Consider the following 16169-nt stretch of genomic DNA (forward strand, 5'->3'; position numbering starts at 1 on the left):
TTTTACAAAACTGCAACAATTTCGTTGAACAGCAGATGGAGACATGCGATGTTGTGAAATGAACTGCGCATGGGGAAAGCCCTTAACTATTTAAACCTCACGAGCAGACATATATAGCCTGCTTCCGCTTTGTAATACAAGCACAGGCAAATTTTTACCGGATTTTGTGTGATGCAGATGCCTATTTACATTCCATACCCATTTCTTTACTATAAATTGCGTAGAATTTCACTCTTTATTCGCATATTAAAGCTGCTCAATATAAATTAAACAACAGTAGGAAGAAATCAAAACAATCAATAAAGTAAGCTGATGAATCTCTAAATGTCAATCTTATTCTTCTCTTACTGCATTCTCCCATTTCATTCTTATGATTACGAACCAGAGCTGAAAACTATAAACCAGACCAAAGGTTCGTGTATTTTACTTTGACTTGTGATTAAATATCAAAGCTCCACAGTCGAGTTTCTAAGGCGTCGATGAAGAAATCGGTCAACTTTGTACGGACTCCGGTCATCGCGCGACTGCGTGCTCCCCGGCCGTGCTTTTATTTTTAATAGAAGGGAGGGGGTTCCCAGAAAATACCTCCTCCTGCTGCTCCTCAGCTCTATCTCGTGAATATCAAACACTCGCCGTCACCATATTGGAAGCAGAGACCAGAAAACACGGGAAAACATGAAGAGGCAGTTTTTGACGATCGCATAAGCGCACAGATGTCGGTGTTGTCCGATATAGCTCCCGGAGTTTAGACGCACGCGTTCAGACATCGCGCAGGTCATTTATTCAGACTAACTTTCATTTGGATGTTTCATGGTCAGCTCGCTAACGCTATCTTATATTAGCAATACAGCCTTCAACTACTTGTTAGCTATTCGGCGCTGGCGCGACTGAGTTTTGTTATGCGCATCCGCACGGACTGATTGATCAAATGTGTGTCCGCGACGCGTATTTTAATGCAACAAAACGTAAAGATTAGTGGTCGGGTGCAGTCCGTTCGCCCACGCTAGCCTGAGCGACAGCAGTCTGCTGCTGGCTGGAGATCTGCCATTAACTCGACTAACGTTAGCTGCTAGCACAACCTGAGACACGGACACGGCCAGAACTCGCTGGAAAAAGGAGCTAACATCTCGTTTCCATGGACAACACGTCCATAATAACGCAGGTTACGAACCCCAAGGAGGAGGAGATACTCTCGTCAAATGCTGAGAAAGGTGAGAGGTGTTTTTGTGTGTTCAGGTTGCTCGCTGTTGCGCGTTTTGTTAGCTCTACCCACCATTTTAAACGAGCGCGCTGCGAGCCTCAGTCCGCGGACAAGAAACATTTCAGGCATTTCAGTACTGTTTGCGCGAACAGAAGTGAAAATGAGGCGGTTTTTGAAAACTTTTAATATGCGTTTATATGACAGTGTGTTATTGTTGATGCAAAACGATGACCGAGTGTGTGTTTATATAACGGAGTCGTCGTAAAGGCGCAGTGTGAACTGCTGGAGACCGAAAGTTTTGGGCTCTGTCAGCGTCGGTCGCCCGTGATGTGGATGGAGAGTTTTCTTTCTGTTACGAGGCAGAAGTGCTCAGGAAGAATTGCATAAGTAGAGTGCTTTAAAGGGCACATGTTTTATTTAGTGTGTTTTTAAGAAGCAGTGGACTTTGATTTGTTCTATTTTCAGTCCAGTCAGCAACAGCAATAGTTAAGTAGGTATGCTATTTAGTTGCCTACAATTTTATTTATTTTTTACTCTACGGACAAGTAAGTTATGTGATGCTTTAGGTTGTTAGGAGGGATATATATATATATACATATATATATATATATATATATATATATATATATATATATATATATATATATATATATATATAAATATATAAATTACAGCAAGACACCACAGGCGAATATGGCACTAATTTTAACTAATAGATAACACCAAGTTTTCTGAAATGTTATGAAAATAAGGCACTGTGTAATTATGTTGGCACTAATTTGCATAAAAATCCACAAAATAAATCTGAACACTGGATAACATCAGGTTCAAAATTATTGGTTTATTCTGTTTTTTTTTTTTTTTTTTTTTTTACAGATTGGTTTTTAACAGAGTGATTTTGTTTTTTTGTATTTAATCATTCCATAAATCAGAAAATACTGTCAGCAGCCAGAGAAAAAAAAGACATTTTCACCATGTGTTTAGGAATTAAGTGTTCTATAAATTAGGCAAATGATATAAGAACACACTTCTCTGTAAAAATCGTAAGTATATTGATAGGAATAAAACTGAAAAATTTGGTGTAACTGAAGTGAAATGAAATATTTCTGGCTCAGTGCATGAGAAAAAAGTAATATTGAGAAAACAACATGTAAAAATATCACAAATAGAATAAAGTATAGTAAAAATAAATACGTTTTTCAAATAAACACTGTATTTAGGATGTTTCCTTTCCATTAGGTAAAAAAAATAGCATAAAAAAGCTATGAAAACAAAATAGCTCAAATAAAATTGACTAGTGCATGAAAAAACAATAGGTGTGCCTATAGTATCCTGCCTTAAATATCTAAATATTTTAAATGAAGATTGGAAGAAAATGAAAAGTGAGTTCATCTGTCTCTGCTGTAGAGATATGCAGCTATATGAAGGCAGTTTTGCAGGGCTGTCTCTGGCTGCTCATCTGAGGATGTCCGGCTCTGACAGCAGATATTTGGATGTAGCACTTCCAGGACTTTACCTTTGACCTCTGAGTGGCTGAGTAGAGAAGCTCTTCAACAGCTGCGCTCTCAAAACAGCACAGAATAAAGTTGAACCGTCTAAAATGGTCCTTGTGCTCTTGATGGCCTATTAGGCAACACTTTAAATGCCTTTTGTGACTTACATATACTGCCTTGATCTCATCCAGACCAGGCCTCCCTCTTCAAAGCCATTAATGAGTCTTTCCAACATGTAGATTAATATTAAGCCAGAAGTAATTAAAGTCAGTAGTAATTACAAGATTTTTTAAGGCAGCTGCATCTTCTCATGCCTTCAGCTCTGATGGCATCTGAGTGAGTCCGCCGCAGTGATCAATGTCTCTGGCCCGTTGCCTGACAGGGACCTTTTTTGCATTCTGTCCACAATTATGTAAAACTCTCTGCACTTCACTGCGTTTTATTCTTTTATTTATTTGAAATGCATATGGAAATACTTTTATATAAAAACTAGGCCTAGTTGCTCATTGGGAGCTTTTGTAGTCTAGATTTTTACTCTTTATTACTCTATCTTTTAAAGGCGATTAAAAAACAAGATTACAGACAGATGTGTGTTTTTTTCCTTTTGTGTTTAGGTCTCTGTTGTGGAATTGCAAAGACGCTCTCATTGCAACAGCTAGTCAGTAGATATCAAGATGTGTGTTTTTACACCTCAAAGCATGATGCTGTACATGCTTTCTGACATCTCAACTCGTACAGTATTCCTGAGTGAAGCCAAGCTGCTGTCCTCCCACTTATGAAAAAGGATCCCATCCTTTGAAAAGAAAATAACAGCTCGTAATACATATTTAGAAGTTGCTTTCTCCATCAAAACTATTGAAAGTCCACTTGAAGTTGTAAATGTCAGCGGAATCTTTCCAGTTGTCATAATTTGTGACGCATTTGATAGGGCATAAGGTTTTTATTATACTTAATTTGGGTGTAAAGTATTGCAGCGTTTTTGAAATTTGGAGAAGAAAAGCACGAGATGTTCGGCTGAAGCTTTGAGATGGCTAAAGGGGCGGGAGAGGAATGCACGGCTCCCATAGGCTGTTCATTTTCTTAGCTCCTCCTCCCTTGCTGCTGCCCCTCCTCTCTTCTTCCCTTTCTCCCTCAAATATTCCCTCTCTCCCAATGCCTCTGAAGTCGTCACTGAAGCTTCAGGAATGAGGGAAAATAGCCTCTGTCCCTTAAAATGGTGCTGGATTTGGCAGCCAATGAGTGGAGGGATGAGGGTTTAGGAGCCTAAAGGGGACGGGGTGGGGTTTGTAAGCAAGTGGGTTCTAGTTTCATTTTTTTTTTCCCCTGCTTGTCACTATTTTTAAAGGGCCTTTACTTGCTGGTGACCTCAGTGTTAACATTTAGAGCCTCCACCGTGGCGCTGGAATGAAGGCAGATTATTATTAGTGTGTGTGTGAATGAAGAGAGGAGAACCGTGAGGGTCTTTGATGTTGTGCAGTGTGTTGGTGTAAAGCCTGTCCATAATCAGTTGTAATCGTCTGGACGTGTAATTAAAGAGCCCAAGTCACATCCTGCACTGGGAGAAAGCCATTTTCCTAAAGGGTGTTCAGACATTCCACCACCAGTGTCCTAAAAAGTGTTTTTAAACTTTATGGGCCATATATAAACTGACCATCGATGACCAATATCATGGCCTATATATGTATCAATATAAACACTCAAATCCACCCCCAATTAGTACACAAAAAAAATAAAAGAAAAAAAACAACGAACAACTAAAGAAAGAAAAAAAACAATTAAATTGATCAAAAATGATAGTAAAGACATTTAAAATGTTGCAAAAAAAGTTGTTCAAATTGGCCTAAATACTGTTTTTGAAATTTCTATTCATCAGAGAATCTGAAAAAAATGTCATGTTTTCCACAAAGCTGTATAGAAGAATTTGTGAAGGATTATGTGACATTGATGACTGCAATTCAGTTTTGCCATCAAAGTAATAAATTGCACTTTAAAATAATATTCAAATAAAAAAACAGTTATTTTAAATTTTACAATTTAACTGTATGTTTGATCAAATAAATGCAGTCTTGAACATAAAATACTTCTTTCACAAACATTAAAAATATCATACTGACCCCAGACTGTTGGACACTATTGTGCATACATTTTTTGGTGTTATATTAGTTAATACGTTTTCACGTTATGGCGGGTGACCATAAAAATAACCATAAAATGGTTAAAGAGATAATTTAAGTGTTTTTCAAAATAAAAAAATGCTATTGTCTAGTAACAGGTGTGGTATTATTGTAAATATCAGAAGTTTAATCAATCAAATCATTGATGTACAGTAAAAAGTTAACTGTTTGAATTGGGGGGGGGGACCTAAATGACATGAATTCATTATAAACGCAACCTGAAATAAATAATGCATGCCTAGTAAATTATTATTGCAGTCATGTGTTTTAAACCATGTTCAGTATATTCTCTCTGTGCACTCTTTTGTCAGTTTCGCTGTCTAACAGCAGTCTGAAGAAGAAGAGGACTCGCAGCATCTTCAGCTCATTGTTCTGCTGTCTGAGAAGTTACGATGCTGAGCCCCCCGCCACCCCCAACAACAACAGCAGCCCTCTGCCTTCACCTGTGGAGGAGAACGGAGCTCCACCAAAGGTGAGACGCCCAAACATCCTCTTTCCACAGGGAGTGATTGCAGTCAGTCAGATGTGTATTGATTCAGAGACCTCTGCTTCTGTGTCTCAGCGTCATGTGTGGTTTGCTGATGTTAAATAGAAGTCATCACAACTCTCTCTCTCTCTTTTTCTGTGCATCACATTTGTCTGAATTATTGTCCATTTGTCTTGTGGTTCAGCACCTCATTTCCTCTCCTGTTTGTTTGTTCATCTCTCATGTCCCAGTGTGACCAGGTTGAGGTCATCCCTATCCCCAGTGTATGTATGATTCCACTCCACTCCGTGCCGTCTGTCTGTGTGCTCTCGCATGCCGCATGGAGCGCCGCACCACTGTACACTCGAATCCAATTTTGGAGTGACTCTGTGGACAGTGATGCACTTTGCCTGATGGATGCTTGCATGCACTGTATATTATACTACTTCTGAGGCGCCTGGAAAGCCTAACGTTTTTCCACACAATTATAGGTTAAGGCATTTTCAACATGTGTTGGCTGTGCCCACCCTCCTGCTTTTTAACTATTAGGAGTATGACTGCTTCTGATTTGATAATGCAAGTGAGTTTCCACTGTAATCTAGTCTGTTTAAAGGTGCTGCTGAGCAAAAACAAACAAACAAAAAAACATTAATCATTTATTAGGCACTGTTATCCAAAGTGACTAAAAAGAATTTTTTTTTATTGGAGAATTCAACAAAGCCTAGGGCTGTCAATGATTAATCACGATTAATCACATCCAAAATAAAAGTTTTGTTTACATAATATATGTGTGTATACTGTGTATATTTATTATGTATATATAAATACACACACATGCATGTATATATTTAAGAAGAATATGTTATGTTTATATATTAAATATATTTGCTATAATGTAAAATATAAGAATATAAAATATAAAATGTATATACATGCAAATATTTTCTAAATATATAATTTATGTGTGTGTATTTATATATACATAATAAATATACCCTGTACACATACATATATTATGTAAACAAAACTTTTATTTTGGATGTGATTAATCGTGATTAATCAATTGAAAAAACCAATTTATATTTAATCATTTAGTAGGCACTGTTATCCAAAGTGACTAAAAAGAATTTTTTTTTATTGGAGAATTCAACAAAGCCTTATAATTTGCAATGAAAGTTCAGTATTTGGGGGTCAGTAAGATTTAAAAAAAAATGAAAGAAATGTATACTTTTAATACTTTTTAAATTGATAAATACCGACCCCAAACGTTTGAATGGTAGTGTACAGATATCAGTTAGATTAAAAAATCTGTCAACTAGGCCAGCCTTATTGTTAAAGCGATAGTTCACCCCAAAATGAAAATGACTCCGTTTGGCATTACTCAAGCCATCCTAGTTGTAGATGACTTTCTTCTCTCAGAAGAATGCAATTGGAGTTATATTAAAAAATATCCTGGCTCTTCCAAGTTTAATAATGGTTGTTGATATTCAGTAGTCCAATAGAAGTCCAATAATCTGCTCCAGTCCATCATTAAAAAGTGCTACAGGGGTTAAAAAGGCTTCCTGAAGCTAATCAATGCGATTGTGTAAGAAAAATATCCATATTTAAAACTTCCTAAAGTGTAATCTCTAGCTTCTGCTAACTGTCATACGAGTGTACACGGGAGAGTGGCGGTCCATCGAATGCTGTAGGACCAATGTGTTTTTTACACAAATGCATCAATTCACTTCAGGAGGCCTTTATTAACCCCCCGGAGCTGTGTGGAGCACTTTTTATGATGGATGAATGTGTTTTATTGTACTTCTATTGGACTATTGAAGATCAACAGCCATTCAATGCCATTATAAATCTTGGGAGAGGCCGGAAATTTTTAAATACAACTCCGATAGTATTCGTATCCAAATCTTCAGGCTTGAGGGTGAGTAAATCATGGGTGAACTATCCCTTCAAGTCTTGGTTTGCACCTTGTTGAAAATCAACCTACAAGTAGCTTCCTTGCATTTTTTTTTCTTATGTTGTAATATTGATGAAAGTAAAAATATGACACTTCTTCATTTAAAAGGTTCACTTCTTCATTTAAAAGGTTCATTTAAAAGGGTGTAGCGCATCTCTTCCGCTGTTAATCTCTAAGTCCAGATCTCATGATCCTTAATGATTTCCTCACAAGATTTTAGTAACCCCACAATTACGTTTCTGCTGCATGATTTGCTGTACCGTTGTTTGTGTACTGACTAGGAAGACGCATCAAGCTGGAATGTAAGTGTTCTAGTTTCTTTCTGTGTTCATTCAGCAGTTCGGACCAGGATCATGACTGCACCCCAGCGGTTCCTCCTAAACTTGATTCATCCCATTAAACAGACAGGGATTTAGATTAGATGGACTCGACAGCATACTGCCTCCCTCCATAACAAGATTGCCTCTGCTTGTATTGAGACGGTGCAGCGAGGATTAGAAAACTGGATCAAGAGAGGGACCCATTCACCCGTAGCTTATAAATAAAGTGATGGGATTTCATACAGGCAGCCAGTGCTGAAGTCACTCTCTCACTCTCTAACCTTACCATCCTGCATCTCTGATTAATCCCACGCACGGCCGTAATCCTTTCCTCTTCCGCTCGGAAGAGCCTGGGATGTTACTGCATGAGCGTCATCTGTGCAGCTCAGGAAACACACTTCCTAAAATGCCCAAAGCTGTCCCTTACAGTTTCCAGAGGAAATGTGTAGATGGTTGGGAACTGTGCTGCTTTTCTTCTATATGTCTGCTAATTTCGCTTGATAATGGTCTAACACGTTGCGGTTTAACCTCCCGTCTCATTTCTCTGACGTTGCTCCTTGTTCATCATGTTTGCTCTCTCTGTTTTACATTTCCACAGCCTCCAGAGAAGTACCTCCTCCCCGAGGTTAACATAAATGACTATGGGAAGAAGTGTGTGGTGATAGACTTGGATGAGACTCTGGTGCACAGCTCGTTTAAGGTAATTCATCAGTTATTGCCTATAGAAGTTAGTTCAGAAACAGCCAGGGATGGACTGCAGATGCAGTGTGACTGTGGCTTCTATCTGTAATTTGCTCAGTGACTGTGACCCACTGTGACCTATTTTGCGTTAGGGATATACATGTATGCGGGCAGAGCTTCCTGTGATGCTTTGTGACGGCCCAGTCAGGGCTCATTTGTCTCTGCTGCTAGTAGGAGGAGAGATGAAGAGCAACACTGATTGTGAAACTCAGTATTGGGCTTTTCAGCCTCTTGATCTGTGCATGAAGCTCCGAAATTTAGTGCAGGGCAGGGTTTTTATGGTTAACTAAAACTGAAACTAAGATTAAAACTGTAAAAAAAATTGTTACTTGTAATAAAATAAACTTCTCATTTTAATTAACTTCATAGCTAAAATTAAAACTTAAATAAAATTTAATAAGAACTATGTAGACACAAAAAAAATAAAAATGACAAAAACGCACAAAATTAAAGTATTAAGTAAAATGAAAATGAAAACAGAAAATAAAACAATCAAAATATTAATAAAACTATAATATAATAATATCTTAATGATACTAAAATATCACCGATATGGGGTAGTTTGTTTATAAATGAGTTTTAATCCTTTAAAACCAAATGTATCATATTAATACACAATTTTATGGCCTCTAAATTATCAACATGATCAGAACTTTGCTGAAAAACCTGTTGTATGCAGTCTAGTAGACTACGTGCCTTTTGCCATCTGATTGATAGTTCACACTTTTTAGCAAGTAAAAGACATTTTAGTATCAATCTAAAACATCCCACTTTAGGTCGCCTTACACGTGTCTTTCTGCTGTGAAATCCTGAATGATTTTTATAAAGTAAACAATATCAATTTTATATTGATGGTAATATTTCAAGATTAAACACTTACTGATCTGAAGCAACTTCTGTTTACTTTATAATCCATAAACATATATCGCCAAATATACAAATAAACTCGCAATGTTGGCCATATAAATATTAGTAAGTTAGGAACTGCACAAAATTACATATTTTGGGCCTCTGAATAAACAAAAAGAATCTGAGTCATACAGCATGAGCTATAAAAGCCTGATATACGAAATAAGATTTTTTTTTTTTTTAAGGCTGAAACTGCTCAAAATCGGACTGTTTCATATGTCAGGCTTTGCGGGGTAATGTTGCCTTGAGCTCCATTGATTTGTCATGCTAAGGACAAATATTTGAGGTGTGCAGTTCTCAAACCTCCCTCACAAGAGATTATTAATATTTGATTAGGCAGGCTTGCGTTGAAAGAGCACAGACGCCCTCTGCTGTTTGTTATCACTGCACTGTCATTTTGCTTATGCAAAAGATATGTAAATAGAGCTTATCACAAATCAATAATATCTGATTGCGTTTATCAGCTGTTGTTAGTTTGTTATGTAATATTTGGATGTAGTAAATGTGACTTAAAAGGTCACTTGAGGATTCATTTTAACTATAAGAAAGACAAAGCATGAGAGAAGTTATGATTCACAGAAAATGCACATTAGCAACTGTCATGTTTGTTGTTTGGGATGATGTTGAATAATTGTGTGTGACACAAACCGTGAGAAGCCCCCAAAAGATGTTATTTTTTGTAGAATCTGGTGATACAACTGGCTGAGTAGTGATAAGAATTTTATAATTAATAGATTAATGCAACCTGATATGGTTTATTCTGGGTATTTAAATATTCTGTATTTGTAAAGATGGATTTCATGAGTCTGAGTGATGCAATGCTTGCGATAAAACAAGGGTTTAGTTTTCAATGTAATATCTGCTTTATTTACTTAGGTTTGGGTGGGTTTAGTCAGATCATAACTTGTCTGTGTTGTTTGTTTCTTTCTCGCAGCCCATTAGCAACGCTGATTTCATCGTCCCAGTGGAGATCGATGGCACGGTGCATCAGGTACAGTAGTAATGGAAACATGTGCTGGTTTCATATTACACTGACATCAGATTGCTGAAGATGTGAAGGTTTGAGCAATTATAAATGCTCTAGTGTATTCTGTAGCAGTTATGTGTTTTATGTCAGTGTCAACTTGATTAGATGAAGTGGTGGCTGAGTGGCTGTTCCCTTGTTCAAGTAATCCAGGATAGGCTGTCTGTCCTGGGAGGCCTATTCATGATTACTTGCACTAGGTGGCAGTCGTTTGTCTTCATGGAGCTGATGCAAATCATCTGTGCTGGATTTGTGTTTCTTTGAGCATTCACATTGAAGAACAAGAAAATGACTTCCATTGTATTATATTGTTATTATGTTATATTGCTACATTATATGTTATGGTGTATTTTTGTTTTATGATGATGTACTAGTATTGTAATTTATTTTATTAAGATTTATAAAGATGACAAAGATTAAATTAGTCATTTAAATAAACTTAAATGGCTCAGCGTATCACTTATTTTTTTGTTTTGTCATTTTATTATTATGTTTATTATGGAGATATATTATACATTTTTATATTATATTTTCTAGTTTGTTTAAAAAGGATTTCACTTATTATGTGTTATATATTATAATAACACATAATACAGATAATATATAAATATTCAATTTAGCATTTAAATTAACTTAAATGGCTCAATGTATGACTTATATTTTTTGTTTCACAATTTTTAATATTGTGAAAATGTATTATTTTTATATAATGTTTTGTAGCGTATTGTTTAAAAAAGATTGAACTATTATGTGTTATAAATTATAAAGATTTATAAAGATTCAGTTTATCATTTAAAATGAACTTAAATGTCTCAATATTATATTTTTTGGTTTTGGAAATTTTATCATTATATGTATTATGTAAATGTATTACATTATTGCCTAAGTATTGTTTCATAAATATTTATGTAGATTATAAAGATTCAGTTTATCATTTGAATGAACTTAAAATGCTCTGTGTATTACTATATTTGTGTACATTTTGTTTTGTAAATATAAAAATGTTTTATATGCATTTTCATATTTTATAGTGTATGGTTTTATAAATATTAGAGATTTGTAAGGATTATATTTAATAATTAGTAAATATATTATGAAAATGCGTTAGATGTGTTTAGACTTAAATTGTTCAAAATTGTATTAGTTAATATATTAAAAAAAAAGTGAACATTTATTATCCTTTAAAATGTACTTAAATAGCTGTTTATCCCTTTACTGCATTATGTATAATATTGTATTTTATATTATATTGTTTTATAACGATTTAATGTGTTATGAGCACTTTGATATGATTTAAACTGACTTAAATGGCTCTGTGTATCACAATATCTCCCCTTCATAGGTGTATGTGCTCAAAAGACCTCACGTTGATGAGTTCCTGCAGAAAATGGGCGAGCTGTTTGAATGTGTGCTTTTCACAGCCAGTCTAGCCAAGGTTCGTCCACCACACTACGACACCGACTCACTTAATGTCAACAAACATGTCAAAAGACTCCGCAGTATTTAAGGGAGAAAATACTGTGATACACCCCTGCTGGGTGGGTGTTGATTCATACCTGCTCTGCTAATATCTGACCCCCCTCTCTGTCTCTGTGTGGCCTGCGTTTGTTTTAGCCGCTAATGCATGGGTAAGTGTCTCTATGGCAACTGTGACTCTTCCAGAATGCGTGCCATGTACCAGTAGTTACAGTCGCTGCTGCCTTCACCTTTGAACGCTCACATTTGGCCGCTTTTCGATACGCTGTGAAGTTTCATTTGTCGCCGTATCTGTAGCCGATGTGTTTTGTTCTTCTCATAGCTTTTAGTGACACATTAGCTGTTAAGAAAGTAGTTTAGATCTCGTGTCTTGGTTGCTTCCGTGTCTGTTATATCGAGAACATAATGGCTCATTGGCTTTAATAGCAAGCTTTCTTACTGAGAGGCACATATCTGACTGTGGTTTGTAGGTTTCCTTAGAGTCCTCTATGTAGAGGTTTTTGTTTGCATAGACATGGAAATAGTGTTGCGTTGCCCTAGCAGCTTGCTTTTTCTCTGTTTTCTATTTGTATTCGTTGCAGGGAGCAGCTGGATGATTCTACAGTGACTTGACTGTTTAATCAGTGCATGAGCAGCTTGAAAGGTCCTCCTTTAACTTGTTTGTAAGTGTTTGTCGTGTCTGTGTGTGCTTCAGTATGCTGATCCGGTGGCTGACCTGCTGGACCAGTGGGGCGTGTTTCGGGTGAGACTCTTCAGGGAGTCCTGTGTTTTCCACAGAGGGAACTATGTTAAAGACCTTAGTCGGCTCGGGAGAGAGCTCAGGAACGTCATCATTGTGGACAACTCCCCTGCTTCCTACATTTTCCATCCTGAAAATGCTGTGAGTTTTGAATGCTGATGAAACGGTTAACTAAACCACAGTTTGGTTACTCTTACACTTATATAGAAGTGGGAAAAAAAACATAAACATGACATTCAGAGTCACGATGAACTCTTATGAGACAGATTGTTTTAGCGAATCACGACCATACAGCTCAGCCAATGTAGTCGTCCAAATTAATCTTGTTAGTGAATTAAACACACACAGCGTACAATTGCTGTTATGTTCTGCTTTAGACCCAAACTGGTTAATATGGTAAAACTGGTTATCATATGACAATGTATAGTAAAGCTATACTAATGAATTAAATTTTCATTAATAAAAAAATATATATTATTAATCGTGAAAAAACAAACCATGTCTTTACCACACTTTCAGTTTTATTTCAAACTCCAAAATTGCATAGTGTACCTTTAATGTACACCATACTGTACACATTGTTATAGATATTTTAGAAAAAGAATTTGCCTCAAATAAGTGAGTAGAATTAGTATCCACCTTTTTAAATGTAAATAAGTATGCACTTTTTAAAATGCAACTTTTGCACATTTTTTTAAAGTTGATTCAATATTTGTATTTTATTTATATATTTTAAATACATATTTTATTTTTATATATTTTTTTGTCATTTAATTTAACTTAAAAGGCTCAGCATATCACTTATTTTTTTTCAGAAATTTTATTATGAATATTACACATTTTCATATTGTATTGTGTATTGAAAAAAAAAGATTTTACTATTATCCATTTTATATTGTAAAGATTTATAAATTAATATTTATATGTAATACATAATGATTTGTAGTTAAATCCACTTAATATAAAGTGGGAACCATTTATATATGATAAAAATTAATTATTTTAATGATCTTATAATTTGGATACTGCATTCCCCAACCCACCATTTTTTCTGCATCTAAAGAGCCAAAAGAATCGTTATGGAACCAGAATCATAAGAATCAGAAACTGAACTCTGATACATTTCTTTGTTCCCATCCTTGTTCTTTTTTGTTTTATTTAGGATCTACTTTGGTTTCAGCAGCAATTTACACTGTCTGTAAAAACCAGTACAACTCAGTACACTGAGGCAGTATTTTTTTCCGTCGTAACACTGAAAGTGAAATTGCTTCACAATGTGACAGATGTCCAGCAATATTTGTTGTGGAACATACAGTTATGTGAATCAAGATTTTGGACCAAAAACATGTCATAACACGAATGTGATTATTAGACCATGTCAGATAATAACTGTGTGTGTATGTCTTGTGGGTTCCCGTGCAGTCGTGGTTTGATGACATGAATGACACGGAGCTCCGGGACCTGCTGCCTTTCTTTGAGGGACTGAGTAAAGAGGAGGACGTGTACGGTGTTCTGCAGAACCTGAGGGGCAGGTAGCAGGCTGAGGGGCCAGTGCGAGTCCTACCGCTCCCAGCTCCTCTCTCCTCTCTCCTCCAGCCTGCAGTCCTCACCTCACCTATACCACCAGGACACGCACACCAGGATATAAACAGACTCTGAACATTTAATGGACACTCAAATATTTCTCTTTTGAAAAGTGCTTATGATAAACCAAAAATTCAACTACTTTTTCTTTCCCTTTTTTGAAACGAAATATCCAAGTCATAACCATTCTCTGAGGTGTTGCTATGCAGGTAGAAATCCGTAGGGTTAAAGGACTGTGGGGTTTCCTCTCCAACCCAACAAAGTGCCTTTTTTGAATGTCATTTTTATTCGGGAAATGAACATTTTGTACACAAGAGAACCTAATCTTTTCAAGAATTATATGCTTTAAAACGGAGGCAGGTGAGACTCTTTTTATAAAAGCACTGTAACAGAGGCCAGAGATTTTTAATTATGTAAAGCTGGGTACACGTCTCCATTTTCTGTTCTTCTCGTGTTCCTTTTGTTTTCGATTTTGCTTTAGCTTGTGCCATTATATAGACTATTATCTAGACTTGTATATGTTTAGTTTGTTTTCTAAGAGCAAAGCAATGCATTTGCACTTGTTAGGTTACTCGTCTCACATACCACAGCCTTTTTTTTGCCAACTAACCCCTTAAATCGTGCCAATCGCTAATATTTGTCTCGCAATCTGATGCTGAAGTACGTTTCGTTTTCAGCGAACAGGCCCGATGCTAATATTGGTGCTGGAGACAAATGTTTGGACATTTCAAAAACAGAATTTTAGCCGCTAGTCGTTTTTTGGAACGTTACGTTGATTCGAATGCCTTTGGTGAAGTAGCGTAGACAGTGCAGTTGTTCCCCGCTAATCGTTTTTAAAGGGGAAGTGTCCTTTATGGAAACCAGGATGCACAACTGCAAATCTATCCCTTTTATCGTTTTTAAATCTTTTATTGTTTGAGTCTTGATTTCTTGCGAATTGGTACAGGTCCAGGTCCATCATCTTTATATATTTTTTGGATTAGTTTCGACTTGTTTAAAATCATACCCTGCTGCTGCTACCACTGTATACTACACTACAAAAGACCTCCCTGTAGGGTACCACCAGTACCAGCCCAGGGACTAGAGCGCTGTGCAGCATGTGCCAGAGCAGAACGGACGCGGTAGGGCCTGAAGGGTTTTCTCTTGTCCTCTTGCAAAGCTAAACGAAGCCCTTTTGTCCCAGTGGGGGCTTTGAAAGTGTAATGCGCAAGCTGTGCAGACTCTCCATCACCGCAGTGCCTAAGACGTGAGGAGCAGGCAATAACCGCTCTCTGCCCAGAGTCCGCCACGTCACAGTTCGGTCACTACATGTTGTCCTCTTTCCCCCTCCCCCTCCCCTCAGTCTTTCATCGTCTACCTCTCTCTATCGCTCTCTTCATCCTGTTCTGTGGCAGGTGACGGAGAGCGATTCATTCTCACGTTTATGGTCTTCTGTCAGTATTTGAGATGCATGCTTATGTTAGCCCACGCTTGTTGACGTGCTGTACAGCCTCTCGTCAGTCGTCAGCGTCGATCTTCCAGACTGACTGGATATTTGGCTTGCTAGTATTTATAGGTTTTATTTCGAATTGTCAAACAATACATTTCACATGTGCACATTTCACCTTTTTCTGTGAACACCGTGGAGTCCTGGTGATCTGGAAGCGTTAAAACACTTTTGGTTGTGCTCAGTTGTTGTTTGCTTTGGTTTTTCGCTGTTTTTCACAACTAAACAGTCAGGTGCTGTTTTTAAAACACTTTGGTTTTGTGTTGTCACTTAAATATCTCAAGTCTGCACATTCTATTAAATTATGCCTTATTGTCTTTATCGATTTTTTTTTTTTTTTTAGTAAGCCATACGGACACTTTAAATGGTCCACAGGGGGTTTGAAATCAGTTCAGAGAGGCTGTACAGTGCTGATGTTTGGAGTATATTTCAAGCTGAATTGATTCATGGTTGTCGTAAGTTTTCTTCCGGACTCTGACATGTTATATTAAAGCACCTTTTTAAAAACAACACAACGACTTTTTTGACTTATTTTATATTGCATGTACTTGAAGTTCAGTATCTCAGGTGTTACTTTTTCTCCAAAGCACGTCAGCTCGCAA

The 16169-nt window shown here is 36.8% G+C and overlaps 1 protein-coding gene across 2 annotated transcripts; it reads left to right on the plus strand.

The window, feature by feature from the left end:
* The first annotated feature begins 482 nt into the window (after window positions 1–482).
* Window positions 483–16077, plus strand: LOC109079932 (CTD small phosphatase-like protein). 2 transcript variants are annotated; one of them, XM_042718111.1, is made up of 8 exons: window positions 483–1211; window positions 5180–5340; window positions 5586–5618; window positions 8207–8308; window positions 10193–10249; window positions 11625–11717; window positions 12453–12638; window positions 13908–16077. In XM_042718111.1, exons 1-8 carry the CDS (start codon window positions 1136–1138, stop codon window positions 14031–14033), a joined length of 834 nt encoding a protein of 277 aa, XP_042574045.1. In that variant the 5' UTR covers window positions 483–1135; the 3' UTR covers window positions 14034–16077. The 2 variants fall into 2 exon arrangements, with proteins under 2 accessions (XP_042574045.1, XP_042574046.1); XM_042718112.1 differs by lacking the exon at window positions 5586–5618 and having other exon boundaries at window positions 486–1211.
* The last annotated feature ends 92 nt before the right edge of the window (window positions 16078–16169 follow it).

The sequence above is a fragment of the Cyprinus carpio genome, chromosome B2 (assembly GCF_018340385.1).
Source record: "Cyprinus carpio isolate SPL01 chromosome B2, ASM1834038v1, whole genome shotgun sequence".
NCBI lineage: Eukaryota > Metazoa > Chordata > Actinopteri > Cypriniformes > Cyprinidae > Cyprinus > Cyprinus carpio.